The sequence below is a fragment of the Schistocerca gregaria genome, chromosome 3, assembly GCF_023897955.1.
Source record: "Schistocerca gregaria isolate iqSchGreg1 chromosome 3, iqSchGreg1.2, whole genome shotgun sequence".
Classification (NCBI taxonomy): Eukaryota; Metazoa; Arthropoda; class Insecta; order Orthoptera; family Acrididae; genus Schistocerca; species Schistocerca gregaria.
Window position 1 is genome coordinate 274,638,157 of NC_064922.1, and position 18,351 is coordinate 274,656,507.

At 37.5% G+C, this 18,351-nt stretch overlaps 1 protein-coding gene across 3 annotated transcripts; it reads left to right on the forward strand.

The window, feature by feature from the left end:
* Positions 1-1,419: 1,419 nt before the first annotated feature.
* LOC126353871 (uncharacterized) lies at positions 1,420-17,663 on the forward strand. 3 transcript variants are annotated; one of them, XM_050003052.1, is made up of 13 exons: positions 1,420-1,492; positions 1,633-1,681; positions 8,651-8,974; positions 9,044-9,169; positions 9,250-9,361; positions 9,443-9,631; positions 9,745-9,924; positions 10,313-10,485; positions 13,322-13,432; positions 13,863-13,924; positions 15,181-15,240; positions 16,441-16,677; positions 16,774-17,663. In XM_050003052.1, coding segments are annotated over exons 2-13 (1,986 nt in total). In that variant the 5' UTR covers positions 1,420-1,492; positions 1,633-1,679; the 3' UTR covers positions 17,184-17,663. The 3 variants fall into 3 exon arrangements, with proteins under 3 accessions (XP_049859009.1, XP_049859010.1, XP_049859011.1); XM_050003053.1 differs by having other exon boundaries at positions 1,463-1,549; XM_050003054.1 differs by lacking the exons at positions 1,420-1,492; positions 1,633-1,681 and having other exon boundaries at positions 8,707-8,978.
* The last annotated feature ends 688 nt before the right edge of the window (positions 17,664-18,351 follow it).

Here is an 18,351-nt window from a genome sequence, read left to right on the forward strand (position 1 = left end):
GTTAAGTGAGTAGTAGGGGTATCTCTTGCTACTTGCTATCAACAACTACTGTGCATTCGAGAACATTTCGAACATGTACCTTCAGGATGTCCCATCCAACTACCTTTAACGTGAATTTTGAACTGCTTTCGCTATGTTCTGGAACTCCATGTAGTTACCCGGGCACTCGATAACAATTGGTGGCGGTAGAAGCCCATTGGAAGTCAGTGCCAATTCTTCTAAAGTCTGTTCTTTGTTGACCTAGTGTGATGCGTGCATCGTTAGCGCTAACAGTTGGTTTATCCACTCTCAGCTATACTGCTCTTGTTCTATGACAGTGAGAAGTTTATAAATCCATCTTCAATAAAAGATGCGGTTTTCTCTTAAGATACAATTGTTGGGGCGACGATCGTCCTCAGTGTCTTCGTGTGTTTGGTAATGGTTGTTGCTTGTGGACGTAGCTGGGTCTTCATCATTCTTATGCGGAGCGTTTAAGGTCGTTTCATATTACTACTGCTACTTCTATTGCTGCCACTGCAGCTGGAGCAAGGTATTGGTAGAGAGAGAGTGTGTGTTTACGAGTTCCACAAGCCATGTCAGGCTTCTATTGATGACATCAATGTCTTCTTGCAAGCCCCACTGACTGGCAATCCATTGACTACGTAGCTCCCAGGTCGGTTGCTCCCGTCGCGAGCACTAGCAGATCCATATTCCTCGACCCTGACCGAGCGAGGTGGCGCAGTGGTTAGACACTGGACTCGCATTCGGGAGGACGATGGTTCAAACCCGCGACCGGCAATCCTGATTTAAGTTTTCCGTGCTTTCCTTAAATCACTCCACGCAAATGCCGGGATGGTTCCTCTGAAAGGCAACGGCCGACTTCCTTCCCCATCCTTCCCTAATCCAATGAGACCTATGACCTCGCTGTCTGGTCTCCTTCTCCAAACAACCCAACCCCAACCCCGCGACCCAGCTAACTTTTCATGCTGTATATTGCCAAAATGTCATCAGTCGAGTAACGCCAACGAAATCTGAGAGTTTCCACTTGAAAGCTCTGTGAATGGCGCCACTTCAGTTCCTGTTAGAAACATGATTTTGATTGTCAGTGCGAGTGGCAACAGAGCTCTACTACGCCTCTCGGCATCATAATTTATCAACTGGCATCTTCGTTGCTGGAAGCTGTCACCTGCCCTTCATCACCAGTCGGGAGATATTTATTCGTGGATTTGAAAACGCTGGTTAATGTACAGTATGAGCAATGAATTGAAATCGCTTAGCTAGATTATGCTCTTTATTAATATGAATTAGTATGTAGTTTTGAATAGTTTTAACAGCCTAGAATTTGAAAAATTTGAGCATTTCTACATACAAATTAGCAGACTCTATAAACTGGCGCCAATATAACATGCATGTCTGGGCTAGCCTTCTGCCATCTGGCGGTTGCAATGACGCCGTCGGCAATTTGCAATCAATGCGCAATATATCTGTCCTTTCGCCATCTTGTCGTTAGAAGGTAAGGAGTGCCTCTGTCTTGTGCTGAGATATTTTGGGTTTAAGTTGTGAAATAACAGTAAATTTTTGTTGATTTCATTACTGTTTATGACATTTAACTTATGTGATTAATAATTACTAATATTTTTCATTTTATTTCAGGTTTTAATTGGTATTCAGTTCCAATCGTCAGCCAAACCTCGTCTAACATGTAAGTTTCGCGGAAATGTCCCGATATTATTGAAACTCTTTCCCGTGTTGCGAGTATTTATTATTTTCAGTAAATTTAGTGACGTTGGAATAAATATTGTGTTATACGGTTATGTGAATATCCGATAGTTTCGTATTCATTCGGAATTTGACAGATTCTACTAGACGTGCATGGTGAAGGTGAACGTGCTAAACCATGACGATGTTCAATATATTTTACTTCCGTTTCACGGAAACTTGAATTTGCCAGCAGATGTACCGTGGAAGTTAAAAACATTGAGTTCTATCTAATGTACTTTAAATAATAAAATCAGTACATCCGTCGCTGGGGGGGGGGGGGGTTGGCAGTGCAAATTTTTCAAAATGAGAATAAACTAAACTAATGCGATCGAATTATTTCTTTGCCTATTTCCGTATGGAATCTTTCGGACTGGATTGAAACCGCGAGATGAATGTGCTTTTCGAATCTCTGGAGACAGTATAGCATGTAATGTTTTCATTGTTCTGGAGTAGAAGTTAAAATAAAGTATTTCTAATGTTATTGCTGTCCAGGATAACTGTTACCAAAGTAGTACTCGACTTTAGTAATCTAGATGAGATGTAGCGCCCCCCCCCCCCCCCCAGTTTTGTGAAACAAAGAATTCTCAGGGAACAAGTTACTAGTCTTTTATTACCTTAGCACTGAAATTCAACTCTATAATTCACAAATTTCGAAATGCTCGGTATTTCTGAGTGTGCTAACTATATGTATATTACTTATAAATTATCAATGTTTGAAAATTTTCGTTTAAGTTCATATTATTGTAACCTCCACCCACCCCCTTCACTGTAAATTTACCTGGAGCTTCTCATGAAACCATTCTTCACATCAGGCATTATAAGGGATTTCTATAGACAACCCCATTCCTTCAATTTTGAGTAGCCACCCTGTATTCAGAGGTACACTTCGAACCACATTTGTAAGAGTTGGAAGCCAGTGTACATGGGTGTGTCAACTAGTTGATTTCTGGTTGCTGCTGCAGAGCTGGCAGTGCCTTTGCTGTCATTACAACAATGAAGTGGCTTTGGCTTTGATTACATGAGCCTGACTGATAATGTAAGAATGGGTATCCCGTGTAAGCTGTTATCCTGTAAGTTCAGGACTTAAAGAAATTGGTTGTTCTTTGGAGTACTATCCTGCTTTGTATTTGTAGAATGAAACCTCCTTCATGAATGTAAGTTCATTTCCTCTTTGATTGATGGTGCAATAACTTACTATTACAGAATTATTCTTTTGTGAATTTTAATTCTTAATAAAAACTCCTGTTGAGTTGTGAAAGTAAGTCTCAATTTTGTAAAAAAAAATGACCGGAAGCAGGTAGAGCCTAATGTTGGTGTGATATTGACAATTGCTAGGGGCTGTAGTATGTAACTTACACATGTTAAGTATTGAAAGTTATTAATCTCATTTACGTAGGTGTGCTGTAGATGTAAATCAAATGCTCAAAGAAATTCTTTAAAATGCCAAGAGTTGGACTTGGCAGTTTGTCTTTCATAAACTGTACTTTGTGTGGAGGGAATGTAGGCAAGTTTTTCAAAAATTTAAAGTATAATCCGAGTAAAATTACTTGATAGTTGAAATGTGTTGGGGCTGGATCATGTGACACACGGCATTGTATGAAGTCTGGAATTCTTTATTGTGGCTGGGTTTTTAGTAACAAATTTAACCGTTTAACGCAATGTTTTGAGATAGTGCAGCAGCTGCCGTATAAATCTGATGTGCAGCAGGTTGTAGGCTTGAGTCTTGTCATAAAAGTAAATATGATCAAGATTGTTTATAACCTTTATTATTAGGTGTAAATGTGTATATTTCTAATAGTTTGCCATGTCATTTTGTTAAGCTAAACTGTTCAGTCTTCCTGTTATTTGTTATGGTTGCTGTTCTGTGAGCAGTGTTCATCACTCTATTCTGAAATTTGTGTACTTGAAGCAGATAGTGACAAATTGTGGTGCTGACTGGTACTGACAGTTACTCAAGCTTAATTCGTTATGAGGCAATGTTGTCTGACATTGTATTTATGAGGAATATTGATAGGCAATTTGAAAAGATACCATTTGTTTTTCTGTATGTTAGGTTTTCTTTTGGGGATTTACAGTTTGGCAACTTCAGTTGAGTATATGGATATAAAAAGTGCTGACAATTATAAAAGGCTGTTATGTTTGAAGTTTATCCATGCTGTAGTATTTCAATGAACTTCATTAGATTTTCACAGGTATATTTGTTTTACACATTCCCTGGGCTGCTTTCATCACCTGCCTCTCCCTCTCTGTAAGTAATGCTGTCTGCATTGGTGCCAATCTCACTATAGAAAAATCTTTCCAGGTGTTTAGTATTTGAGGTTAAATGTGACAAGTCTGTGTACTTGTTAGACAAATGAGACAGGAAACTAAATTTTCCATTTTACAGGGTAGTCAACAGCTAGAGGGAGTGGAATGGGATGAAGGCAACAAGCCTCCATTCTAAATTTCTGTGCAGAACAATCACTTTCCTTCTTACATATACAGTGCTGTAGTATTGGGGTAAATGTGGCCAAGAGCATAACTGTGTGTGCTACACCACTGAATGAATGCTACAACCTTTGATTCACATACATTGGCTTTGCCAACACATTTTCTTTCTTGCAGGAAACATAAGCATATGCTGAAAATAAGAGTTGCTGTTATAAATATTTTGTATCGGTTGGGTTCACAATGACTTGTCACCCAAAACAGGATTTTGTAAACAGATTTTGCAGTGACACTTGTGGGTGATCATGTAATCCCTTCAAAATCAAGATCCTGGAAATCTTGAGTTTCCAGTTTTCCAGTTCTGTGATAGGTTTTGCACCCTTGTAAGTGCAACAGATTTTAAGAAAGTTCTAGGGCTGTCAGGCTTGATCTTGTTTTCAAAAATTTTTGGCTAGTTTGGAGTGGCTTTTTGTACAGTGAAGTGGAAATTTTGAACTGATGCTGTTCACATCTTGTCTAATTGAAGAGAAATAGTGATTGTGCTGACTAAATCGGAAATTGTAACAGCAGCTTGCCATTTGCTGTATTTAACTGGGCTAGCAAATCCACTTCAGACCTGACGAAAGACCACAATGTCAGATGTAGATAGTGAATGATAGTTTTGTTAGCAATTTTCTTTGCTTCTTAATCTAAGTTGTGTGCTCAGTTTTACATCAGTGGTTTTGATAACCAAAATTGTAAGCTGGGAACCTTCAGGATAAAGAGAAATTTTCTGAGGGATAAAAGCTGATAGATTGATACTATGTCACAAAACTAGAATTATTTTAAAAGATCATTATTGTTAACTTTACAGACAAAATTGATTGTATAAGTTTCCAATAAATACTTTATCAATTAAGTGTTAATGCAGTGGTTTTGAGTTGCTCACATAGTCCACCCACTACACATGTGCTTTGTCCTTTACAGTGCTAATAAGTGAGACATACCTGTAAGAAATGTTAAAATATCTCGGGAAAATGTCTTAAAAGTTGTAGATACTACCTGCAGTAGTCAAGAAATTGTTTAATTACTTGCTTTGAGGCAGATAGATGAATTTACAGCAGGATGCAGCAGTCACTAACTAAGGGCTACTATAATGCTGTACATTAACAGCCTGAAGTCAAATTTCTACCAGTTCAGAAGTAAGGACTGCAGCAATGAACTAAGAACAGTAAGTGTAGTGTGACTGGACTTGTTGCATTTTAAATGGGGTTGGTGTGCAGGTCAAGCAGGTGCTGCAGTGGGGAGTAGTGCAGGGGAAGCATGTTTTGTAACAAATGTGTACTGTCACTGTAGATACTTAACTGTCTGTCAGAAGTTCTTTACAGATAGCAGTTCCTAAGCAAAACACACACTTCATCAGTGGGTGGCAGGTGTACTAGCTAAAGTGATTGCACTCACGGGCTGATGGTCTAAGGAAGGTTGGGAACCACTGGCTATAGGTTGAATACTTGACATTCTTTACGTGATTATAGTACTTACCTCATATGATGCATAGCATCTCGGAAGTTCCGATCAGTGAATAAAATTAGTGAGATATTAACTTCATACAGGTAGCACCTAATTTCCTTGTTGCCTGCATTGTTCATCGCACCTTTGTTTCTTCAGCAAATCTCCAGGTGTTGAAAATTGCAACCTTATCTGGTTCTACAACCATAATTTCAATGGGGATAATGACTCTTAAACTCAAATTCATTTACTGAGGCAGAATAACTTGAGTTTACATCAATGAGATGTGGTTTGCATGAGGAAATGTGTTTTCATGGAAACAAAGTTTCCATGCTCGAAACTTGTAGAAATCACCATTTGTACTGGGAGTGGTTCTGAGTGGTGTCAAGCTCCCAAAACCTACCAAAGTTGGATGTAGAAGGAGTATTTGTCCTGATTAATTGACGAGTTCAGCTTCAAGAAAACTTACCGAGTTTTGATATTGTGACCCCCTAAGTCAACAAATGCGGATGCCGAAGGTTGTAATATTCACTTGTAGCATAGCCTAATGTTTAAGCTTGCCTCTTATTTTAAGTACTGTTTGTCATAACTACAATAACAAATTCAGAAAACCTATGTTTATGAAAGTCCCTGGTGAAATGCATATTATTTACATATATTGTACTTCCATCATTTTCATCTTATAATATGTGAACTGCCTCTGACAAATTTGTTCCTCGAGCCTGTCTGCAATTGGGTACACAAAATCAACCAAGTACAGAATGCTAATAATTTTCATTCTGCGTCTTTAACCGGGATTTTGATAATGCAGAAAGGTGATTTCTCTGAAAAATACAGTATTATATTGGAAAATGTAGTTCAGTGAAAAATATGGAAATTGAGTGTTGCCAAGATTCAGTTGACACTCCGCAACCTTGATGTACAGGGTGATTTAAAAGAATACCACAACTTTAAAAATGTGTAATGGAAGAAACATATGACCTTCTGTTATACATCATTACAAAGAGTATTTAAAAAGGTTTTTTTCACTCAAAAACAAGTTTGGAGGGGGCCATATTGAACATCTCTAGACACTCGAGCAATATCAACCCGATACTCCAACTCGTTCCACACTCTCTGTAGCATATCAGGTGTAACAGTTTGGATAGCTGCTGTTATTTCTCATTTCAAATCATCAATGGTGGCTGGGAGAGGTGGCCGAAACACCATATCCTTAACATACCCCCATACGAAAAAATTGCAGGGGGTAAGATCAGGGCTTCTTGGAGGCCAGTAATGAAGTGCTCTGTCACGGACTGCCTGGTGGCCAATCCATCGCCTCAGGTAGTTGATGTTCAGGTAGTTACGGACAGATAAGTGCCAATGTGGTGGCGCTCCATCCTACTGAAATATGAATTGTTGTGCTTCTTGTTCGAGCTGGAGGAACAGCCAATTCTCTAACATCTCCAGATACTGTAGTCAAGTTACAGTAAGTAGCAACTTCGAAGAAAAAGGGACCAAAAACTTTATTGGCTGAAATGGCACAGAAAACATTCACCTTAGGCGAGTCACGTTCATACTGAGTTGTTTCCCGCGGATTCTCAGTGCCCCATATACAGACATTGTGATGGTTGACTTTCCCGTTAGTGTGGAAAGTTGCTTCATCACTAAACACAATCTTTGAAACGAAAGATTCATCTGTTTCCATTTGAGCAAGGATAAAATCACAGAAATCGATTCTTTTAATCTTATCAGCTGCAGGCAGTGCTTGAACCAATTTCAGATAAGGTTTCATAACTAACCTTTTTCGTAGGACTCTCCATACAGTTGATTGTGGAATTTGCAGGTCTCTGCTAGCTCTTGAGTGTCGATTTTCCTGGGCTGCAAACAAATGCTTGCTGGATGTGTCCCTTTGCACAAACCCCTATTATCAGTAAACTGTTTATACCAACGTTTAATACACTACCTATCAGGAGGTTTAACACCATACTTTGTTCGAAATGCACGCTGAACAACTGTCGTCGATCCACTTCTGCTGTACTCAGTAACACAAAAAGCTTTGTTGAGTGGTCGCCATCTTTCAACTGACGCTCATGCCTAATCAACAGCACCTCAAGCGAACAAATGTACAACTATATGAAACTTTATAGCTCCCTTAATTTGCCGGCAGATAGTGCTTAGCTCTGCCTTTTGTCGTAGCAGAGTTTTAAATTCCTTAAGTTGTATTCTTTTTGAATCACCCTGTACATTGAGGTGACAGGTCAAGGTACACCTTGATGTGGTGTTGCAAGTTATTAGTAGTCCTCTGCAAAAATATTAAGCAATGCTGCCCCCTACAGTTGTCCATGAATGTCCCATAAACATTTGATAGTTTCCTTCTCAGGTGATCTGTGTGTCTGAACCTTTCCCTCGAATTGTCTTGCGTCTTCAGAACAATAGTGAATGGCTGTGATGTGGGGTGTTGTCATCCAAAAAAAGATTGTTCTTTGGTCTCCTTGAGAGAGTACATACATAACAAGAACTTCCTGTTCTTGAATTTCTGTAACTTCACATTAAGATTTGTTCCATTAGTACATTAAGAATTGTTCTGTTAGTTGTGAAGTTCACTTAGCAGCAAATAATGGCCATGAGGAATATTCTCCATTGAGATGGGCCAACAGTGATATTGCCAATGAAATATTCGTCTGTTTAAGTATCCATATGTAGTGGTTACTTATGTAGTGTTGCACACTTTTCAGGGTCTCGTGGTAAGAGAAATCTGCTGTCTTTTTTCATGGTGATTTCATGATGTATCTGTTGCACTTAGTTTCTCGTCACAGAATTCATTTTTGGAGTTAGGAGTCATTTGCATCTGTCAATAACACACACTTGGCATGTATTTTGACACTTCCCACTCCCCCCCCCCCCCTCTCTCTCTCTCTCTCTCTCTCTCTCTCTCTTGTCTATAAATTAAATGTTGCTGAGTTTGTGTAAATGTTTTCAGTAACTGAAGGCATTTTTTTTTTCTGTATTTCAGGTCAGTGCGTGGAAGTAATTTCAGTGGCAACAGAGGTGGATTTGGAAACAACAAGGGTGTGGGAGGATTTGGTACTGACAGAAAACCAAATGGCTATGGAGGAGAAAGGAAGCAGGGTGGATTTGGTGGAGATAGAAATGGGAGAGCATCTGGTGGTGGCAGACCGAATTTTGGAGACAGAAGACCCAGCAGATTTGATTCGCCCCAGAATCAGGGTGTAGGGAGTGAATTAGGAAGTAGTCTAAGGAAGCCACAATGGGAGAATACTTTGCTAACACCATTTTCTAAAGACTTCTATACACCACATGATAAAATTAATGACAGGTTGGTGGATTTTCTTTAAATGATTTGTTGATCTGTATTTTTCTGTTACTTAATTTTAAACATTTTTAGGCCCATTTATGAAGTGGAGGCTTATCGTTCAGAACAGCAGATAACTGTTAGAGGCCAAGAAACTCCACGGCCGATACAAAGTTTTGAAGAAGGAAATTTTCCTGATTACATAGTGGATGAGATTAGGTAAGTTTACATTTGTCTGGAAATGTGTCAAATTATTAGATGGCCAATTGTGATTACTTATCTTGTATTCATAATTGCAGGAGATCTGGCTTTGCAGCACCTACATCGATTCAGGCCCAAGGCTGGCCCATTGCAATGAGTGGTAGAGACATGGTTGGCATTGCACAGACAGGCTCTGGAAAAACTTTGGCAGTGAGTATAAGTTGTTGTTTTGTTCCCAGTATGACATTGCTGTCAATTACATGTTGATGGCTTTTTTTCTTTTGTTTCCAGTATATTTTGCCAGCAACTGTGCACATCAAAAACCAGCCAAGATTGAGTAGGGGTGATGGCCCTATTGTGCTTGTACTAGCACCCACTCGGGAATTGGCACAACAGATTCAGACAGTGGCCAGAGATTTTGGTTCATCATCGTACATCCGTAATACCTGTATATTTGGCGGTGCACCGAAAGGCCCTCAGGTAATTTATTTCTACCATATAAGCTTGTTTGTTAAACAGGGTGTACTCAGTGTTGTCAGCTTACATCTTAACCCACTTGGAAAATAATTTGATTCATTTTATGTTCTGTACAGGCCCGGGATTTGGAGCGTGGTGTTGAAATAGTCATTGCAACTCCTGGTCGTTTGCTGGACTTCCTAGAGCGTGGAACTACTAATTTACGAAGATGCACTTACTTGGTTTTGGATGAGGCAGACCGTATGCTGGACATGGGATTTGAACCACAGATTAGAAAGATTATAAGCCAAATTCGTGTAAGTTGTAAGAAACTGTGTGTGTGTGTGTGTGTGTGTGTGTGTGTGTGTGTGTGTGTGTGTGTGTGTGTGTGTGATTTGTGGGGTCAGGGCCTTAAAAAGCATCTCCATGGACCAATTATCTATCACCCTTTCAAGGTGAATGTCTGACGTTCTTATTTGTGGGTTCCAGGCTTAACTGAGCAATTTTTAGTGTGCTTACCTCAGAAAATTCTAAGATTATTTATCTAACTGTAATGATTGACTTGCATTTTATAATTTTTAGTTGTTAGCAAGGCAATAACAGATTTACTTTGTAAGTGAAAATAATGTAGATTATCAGTGTTACTGCTAGAAAAAGGAAGCAAGTAATAAAGCTTTGTTGATAGTTTTCCTGGTGTATTTTCAGCCTGATCGACAAACACTTATGTGGTCTGCTACATGGCCGAAGGAAGTCAGAAATTTGGCAGAAGAATTCCTCACAAACTACATTCAGGTCAACATTGGTTCTCTGCAGCTGTCAGCAAACCATAACATAATGCAAATTGTTGATGTGTGCCAAGAGCATGAAAAGGAACAAAAGTAAGCACTTTATTTGCTGATGCAGTTTGGTTTGCAGTTGTGAAATTTTTGTTCACTTTTCCTTGTTGAGATACATATACCATGTAAATTTTAAATCTTGGTTGGAATGTATATCTGAAACACGTTATAAGTTCCGTTGTCTTTTGTAGTGGTTTTCAAATCGTTACTTGTTGATTATTCAGCATTGACATTTGTTTGTAACAATATACACAGTTTGGCGTACTGACGTACAGTTCTGGTATGTTAGCCCATCTTTATGTACATGAAACACTTGTCCTCAAATTTGACCAGGGAGCAAGATTGGCTCAGCAAAAGCAAATGGAAAATAGTTCAGAAAAAATATAAGGTTTCAGTGATGTACACTGGTTTTTCAAAATATTGAAATTGGTATTTTGAATACTAACTAGATCTTCTAGATGAGATCAACTCTTCAATTCAGATCTGTTTCACTTAAATACAGTTGGATTAAATGTTTAAAGTTTTTGTATACACTTTGCACCATCCTCACTGACTGATAGCAGCTGCCTTCTTTGCCCTTGCAGAAAGTGCCATTGAGCAAAAAAAAAATTTCCTGTCCTCATAACTGGGGCAATTCATACCAAGTGGTCCAGCACTGGTTGCAAAGAAATTATATTTGCTGGGTGAATTCCTCAATGTTTAGTAGTCAGAAAAATATTTTTTAAAAATTTAATTTTGGAATGGTGGCCATTTTTGTTCCAGGCTGCATGTTTTTCATATTTGCAAGCATCTACTTTTCAGTTATTCAGTAGTGGATTGTCCAAAGCCTTTCAGATACAATGCATTTACTTACACTCTGGGCTATTAATATCATTGACTTAGATGAAGGTATTCTTTAATAGTTCTTTTCCTTAGACCACTTGGTACAGTTTGACCAAACTGTTTGAAATTGACTTTTGTTCAGTTAATCCAGTTGGTTATAGTCATCTGAGGTTTTGTCCTTTTTTTACATTTCGGTATGTGTGCACAGCTTTTTGTGAAGAGTGCATAAATTGAACTAGAACTGCTACACACTTGCAGTTTGAGTTTTGTTACTTTGCAAGATGGCATTTTTAAATGTGTGTATTAACAGAATCATTGTCATCTTTCTGTGATGTCTGCATGATTAGTGAACATAGCTGCACAGTTTTTAATTCACATATTTGCTGTAGCGATGCAGTGAAACTGCATTCGATTGGCGGTGATACTTGCTCTGAAATTTCACTGCATTTAGTCTGTGGGAATCTCATCAGTGGAGATTAAAAATCTTGTAATTGTAACACAGTCATTAGTTTGTGTTTTGCAATGGAATATTAGAATTGGGTGGCATAACACATAGCTTAATCTGTGGTGGGCATAAAACAAATGCCATTTCTTGTCAGACACTCCAAATAGTGTCCATTGGGTAACAAATTAACCATAATTTCCAAACGCTAATTTTGAAATTCAGTTTTTGCTCACAGGTGTTTACTAAAAGTTTTCAGACCATGTTTATGTAGTTATTAAAACATTTGTGTGTTGTGCTGGAGAAATGTTTTATTCTAGAGTACTGATAATTAGGATTAATGAAGAAAGGCCACTCCAGTGCCTGAAAGTACTTTAAAGTTCAGAGCTGGTTTTGACCTTAATAAAAATCCAAGCTATTCACAAGTAATTGGAAACTGCAGTTCTTAATGTGTTGTGTGACTGATATATTTTATGTAATAATATATCATTGGGCCCAACTTCTAAAATCTATTAAGTTTTGCTATTATCTGATGTTGCTTCTAAGCAGCTTAGTGTAAGTTATATATATATATGAAGTAAAGAAAGAATGTGTAAGTTCAGTTTTTCCAGGTATGTCAAACGAATCATGTATATCATATTAATGCATTAATGGCACTTCCCAGTCCACCTAAAAACTGTGTGCACAGTAACAATATTGTTGCCTCAGTTCAGTAGCCATGAGGATAAGTTTTTGCCATTTCTGTCAGCATCAACTGATGTATAAATGTATACTTTCAGTAGGGAATTGAGATTACAAATTATATTATATTCTTGGACATCAACTGTTATCAGTGATTATTCTTTATTTATGTAATAAGTGATATTTGTTAAAAATGACCACTTTTAAACTAAGGATTGCTTTTTAAGATATGATAGGTTTTGTCATTTCATACTGGTGCATTATAAATATTAACATTCTTGATAAAGATGTACTTGAATGTAGTCAGTTCACAAGACAATAAGTTTCTTTGCTTTAGTTGATTTCATCCAAAACACCCACACATACATGGCAGCTATTTTACAGCAAAGAAAGATGGCACAGGCACATCTTGTTGCATTGGACACACAATACAAATACAGTTTTGTAATTACCACATGAAATAAATTCTTTCAAATGTAGTGCAAAAAATTATAAGATAATTTTAAGTCTTCAAGCAACTTGATCATTCTGAAAGCCCCCTTAATGGCATTAAGAGATGTGATTCAAAAAATCAAAATACAAATTGTATTGAATGGTTCATTAACCAGATTTGTTGTCATAGACTGTGAACTGGTAAGAATAAGTTAAGATTTGTTTCGGTGTGGATTCAAATCTGTCAAGTCTTAGTGGTACATTTAAGCAAATGGTTTGGCCTTTCATTATTCTAGTACTCAATTTTGGGATAACAGCACTCTTCAGGCATGGTGTACCTATTACCTCTTTGCTGTTTATATAATTTGTTGTATTTTGGTTGCTGTGAAGGTGTTACTTACAAACACACAGCTTTTGTGCTGTGCTTCATTATTGTACTTTCTTGCAAATTGTAAGTCCTAGGCATTATTTCTTAAACTTTTCAATTTTAATTTTTTTCAGATTGAATGTTCTATTACAAGAAATAGGTTCAGAAAGAGACTCGAAGACAATTATCTTTGTTGAAACTAAGAGGAAGGTGGAAGATATCACAAGAAATCTGAATAATTATGGGTAAATTGGAATCCTTATTGATCGTCTTCTGTAAGCTAAAAAATTAAAAACTGATCTAAAAACTTAAGTTTTAAATTGAACTACTTAGTTGTAACAACTACAAATATTGAATGTTTATGCTATGACTCTTTACATTTGGAAGTTAGACTTTCTCAATACATGGGAATTAGTGTGAGGCAAATATTACTCCATTCTAGAATGGAAATATGGGGTTGCAACTGCCCAGATTTTGCCTTTCAGAGACTTGGCTATTCCCCTATAGGATCCTTCTAGGATGTAGTAAATACTAGCTATTTATTTTTGTATGTGTGTTACAATTTGATTTTATCTCCTTGAATTGGCTGAGGTTCTCAGTCAGTCTTTTTGTTACAAATGTTTAGTGCATAATTCTGAGATTATATGAATGTAATATTTCCCTTGCATTTTGCAGGTTCCGTGCCATATGCATGCATGGAAACAAGTCTCAGCAAGAAAGAGATTATGTGTTGAGAGGTAAGCATTAATTGCCCTTTCTCTAAGAAGTATTGTGTAAATAAGTGCAGTATGGAATAAGGCATCAGTATGTAAATATGTTATCCTAGTTGTGCACCATCTATTTGCGTGACTTTGTAATGGAAGTAGAATCTTCTGTAGATTGTTGTTTATTCTTACAGTTCGGGGGGGGGGGGGGTGAAAATACCTTCATATATGGTTTCTACGTTTTAAATTCCCAGTTCTTCAATTTTTGAACCCGTTTCTCATTTGTTTCATTGCTAGTTACCACCTTGTGATGAGGATCTTCATTCCGTATCATGAAAAGCATTGCTACATTTTATTCTTTGATTGTAGTCTGTGTACACATCTGCATACTATAAATATCCATAAAGATTTAACAGATGGTACATCTTGATATGTCATTCGTCCCAACCCCATCTAGACATGAATGATGATTGTGAGGAAGAGTTTGTAACCCTCTGTACAAAGTCAACCAGTGATCAAACTGCTGTAGAGAGGGAGCAATTTACATAATTCCTGTTGGAAGTGCAGGAAGTCCATATTATAACGGGAGCATGCTCTCATACTTAAGTCGCTGATGCATGTGAGGTTGAGCATGCAATGTCTTTTGTCTAAAACTGTTCTCACTCGGACAGTATGCCTTCTGACAGTTTTAGAAGGGCTCTTGTGCTCATTTTGACATTTGGTGACAATGTCCAGTGAACTTCTAGATTTACCTGTCATGTTTGTTGCATATGTTTTAAGACACTTATCCCCATTTGCAGCCTAAAGGTAACTTAGCTCATTGATTTCAATACCTGCAATTACTGATACTGTCCTTCATCAACCCTGGTCTTCATTTACAGTGAAACCTGTGTGTAACGTGTTTCAGGGGACCACAAATTCTGAACACTATAAAGAGGGAGGCTTCCAAATAATAATTATAGGGCATTACTGAAGACCAGGGTACCACTAATCAGCTTTGACAATGGTGCCATAATTGCATTTTAAATTTTCACAGCATATGATATTCATTGCAAATGATCAATATATCAACTGATCAGTTTTTTAATTAAAACATGGGGCTCGTTACGTGGATGGGTGAAAGTAAATCGATCAGTTTTTACTGTAAAAAGTTATAACACGTTCTTAAGATTGACATTGTCCAAAGCTGACAGGTGGTATCCCATTCTTCAGTTGATGCAATTACTGTTGTTACTGTAAAATTTATTGCATGGCAATGGTTAAATTTAGTACTGTATTTTCTTTTCCAGAGTTCAGAAGTGGGAAGTGCTCCATTTTGGTCGCCACAGATGTAGCAGCAAGAGGTTTAGGTCAGTCATACTTTCCTACGTAAAATGGTAATGTAAACAGTCTGAGATGGACGGGCAGACTGATTTTGGGATAATATTGTGATAGTAGCTCATATAGCCAGACTGGTTGATCTTGTTGTCTGCTGAATCTGTTTTCTGCATTCGTTGAGCTGTAATGGTTCGGTATAATTTTTTGCATATATATACAATTTCCTTTATTTGCATTTCTTTCTGGTAATCAATTTTTGCACAAAACAAAGTTACACCTTCTTAAGGGACATCCCATTTGTTTCTCACATTGTTTTGTTTTCATTTATATTTTTTCTGCCTTTGAGGACTAAGATCTTTGAAAATCCATTTATACCAGAAGGCTTTAATTTGTTTTTATGTGATTTGTGCATTTGAAATACATGGAGTAGTAACTCACATAAAAGCTTCATGTATCACAGAAATGAGATGTCAAAATTATATTTTTAATTTGAATGTGTGTATATATGCATGCTGTTATGCAGTTCAGAAGTTACGGTGAAATGACAAGTGTTTGGTAATGTTTGTATGTTCAGCTGATAGCTTATTAGCTACAGCTTTCCATTCAGACATTAGTGGAATTCTTGTTTTAAACAGTAGTATCAATGAGATTATTTTTGAAGCATCATGTTTGTTTCTGATGTTAATCAGTCTGGTCTTTTGTTTCAGAGGCACATGCGAGATAGTGAAAGTTGTGTAAATGAAATCTGGCAGTGCCTCTGCTTGGGAAGCAGTATTTTTAGAGAGCAGTCTACAACTTATGTGGATTTTTTTGTAACATTGATGAATGATGCTACTATCGCAGTTCAGAGTTAGATTCTCTGCTTGATGCCATACATATCCCAAAAAACTACATACTCCAGTGCCAGTTATCCTTATTCTATAGTTACCTCCATAGTTTGTTCTCCACATACCACTCCCAAATTCCTGTAACTGTCAGTACCAAATTAATTTATCCTAAACTGATTTGAGGCACTGGAGTCCCTGCTGTGATGTCCATTTCAGTGCATAGCCAGTTATATTTCAAGATGAAACTATGTTTGTTGCAATTATTCCGAGTGCTGGATTTCAGGTTTGTAAAAGACGTAAGTAGTGAAACACACTTATTTGTAATGGAAAGTTCTTGTACAGTAAGGTGAAATTATGCACTTGCTGATAAAGGTATTTGTACTCATACATTTTTTGTTTTACCAGATGTTGAAGGAATAAGGTTTGTGATAAACTATGATTATCCTAATTCATCTGAGGATTATATCCATCGTATTGGACGTACGGGACGTAGTCAAGAAACAGGAACATCTTACGCATTTTTCACACAAAACAACAGCCGTCAGGCAAGGGATCTGATTTCAGTTCTGCAAGAAGCAAACCAAGTAATAAATCCAAAGCTAAGTGAAATGGCAAGGTTTGGAGGTGGTTTTGGAGGAAAGGGTAAGCAAAATTGTCTCTTTTTCGGTAAAGAATTTGTAAATTTCGTAATTTTGCGAGAGATATGCACAACTAATTTCGATGAATTATTTGTTTCAGGACGATTCAACAATTTCAGTCGTCGAGGGAGAGAGAATGGTTTCCGTAGTGGACCAAGAGATTTTGCTTCATCTGGACCTAGACAGTGGGATAACAAAAATAGCGGATCTAATTCTTTCAACTCAAACAAATTTGATGGGCAGTCAAAACCATCCAGATTCAGTGGTGGTGCTGCGGCAAATAATTTTAATACGTCTTACAGTGCCAAGTCAAACAATGTATTTGTTCCGCTAACATCAACACCGAATGCTGCACCGGCAAACCAATTTCAGCATCCACCACCACCTTTGGGAAAACAACCTGTTTCAGTTAAGGACAGGTGCAATGTCCAGAGTTTGCTGAATAATCCTTACCAACAGTTTCAGTCCTTTCTCAGCTCTGCACAGCTGCAGCCTGTACAACAAAAATGAATTTGTTTTAGTTGCTAGCTGCAAAAATTCAAATGACTGTGATTCTACTATATTTATTTAGCTGATAGGTTGTAAATATTGATTGAGAAGCATGTTACTATTCACTTCCATTTTGTTTCTCATAAAATCATACTATAAACACATTCCATGGCTATTTTGACAGTATTAACAATTTATGGAGACTGATCTGAGAGTTTAAAATGGTTTTGCTCCGATTTGCAGAATTTAGAATTGTTTCTCAAGAACTTCTTTCTTTTCTACTGTTAACAGATTTTTGTTTTTCAAAATAAAGGATTTACTCTTATTGTAGTACATTCAAATGTGTGTTCTGTTTCCAATGCTATGAATAAAAATTTGTTTGGTTTGAAACACTTTAACTCCTGTAGTAGTGCACGACTGATACAAAACTTGGCATTACGTAGTTGTGTGCATGTTAAAATGTAATTATTTATTGATAATAAAATTTCTAACATTTGATAATTGTTGTTTCTGTTGACAATGCCCTTTAATTTTGATATCCTCATTTATGGCACATCATTTAGACAATTGAATGACCAGGTACTTCCATTAGGAGTATTAACTTCTAAGTAATATATTGTAGCACAGATTGGTTCAAATTGTATATAACTTGGACCTCATAGCTGTAGTGCCTATCATTGAGTTAATGCTACAAGACTGGTTACATTGTTTGCTTTGAGCTTATATAATAGGTTAGGACAATAAACATGCAATTTTTGAGACACACCACCACATAAGTTCATGCCATTTTTGCTTTTATAAAGAGTTGTGCCCTGAAAACTTATATACGGCAAAGTTCCTGTTAATAAAATAGAAAGAAACTTCCACATGGAAAAAATATATTAAAAACAGATTCCAAGCGGGAAAGTGCCGGCAGACAGGCACATGAACAAAACACACAGAATAACTAGCTTTAGCAACCTATGGTTGCTTCTTCAGGAAGGGGAGGGAAAGACGAAAGGATGTGGGTTTTAAGGGAGAGGGTAAGGAGTCATTCCAATCCGGCACGCGTGCGAGTGTACACCTGTCCATTTTTTCCCCCAAGGGAAGTCTTTCCGCTCCCGGGATTGGAATGACTCCTTACCCTCTCCCTTAAAACCCACATCCTTTCGTCTTTCCCTCTCCTTCCTGAAGAAGCAACCATCGGTTG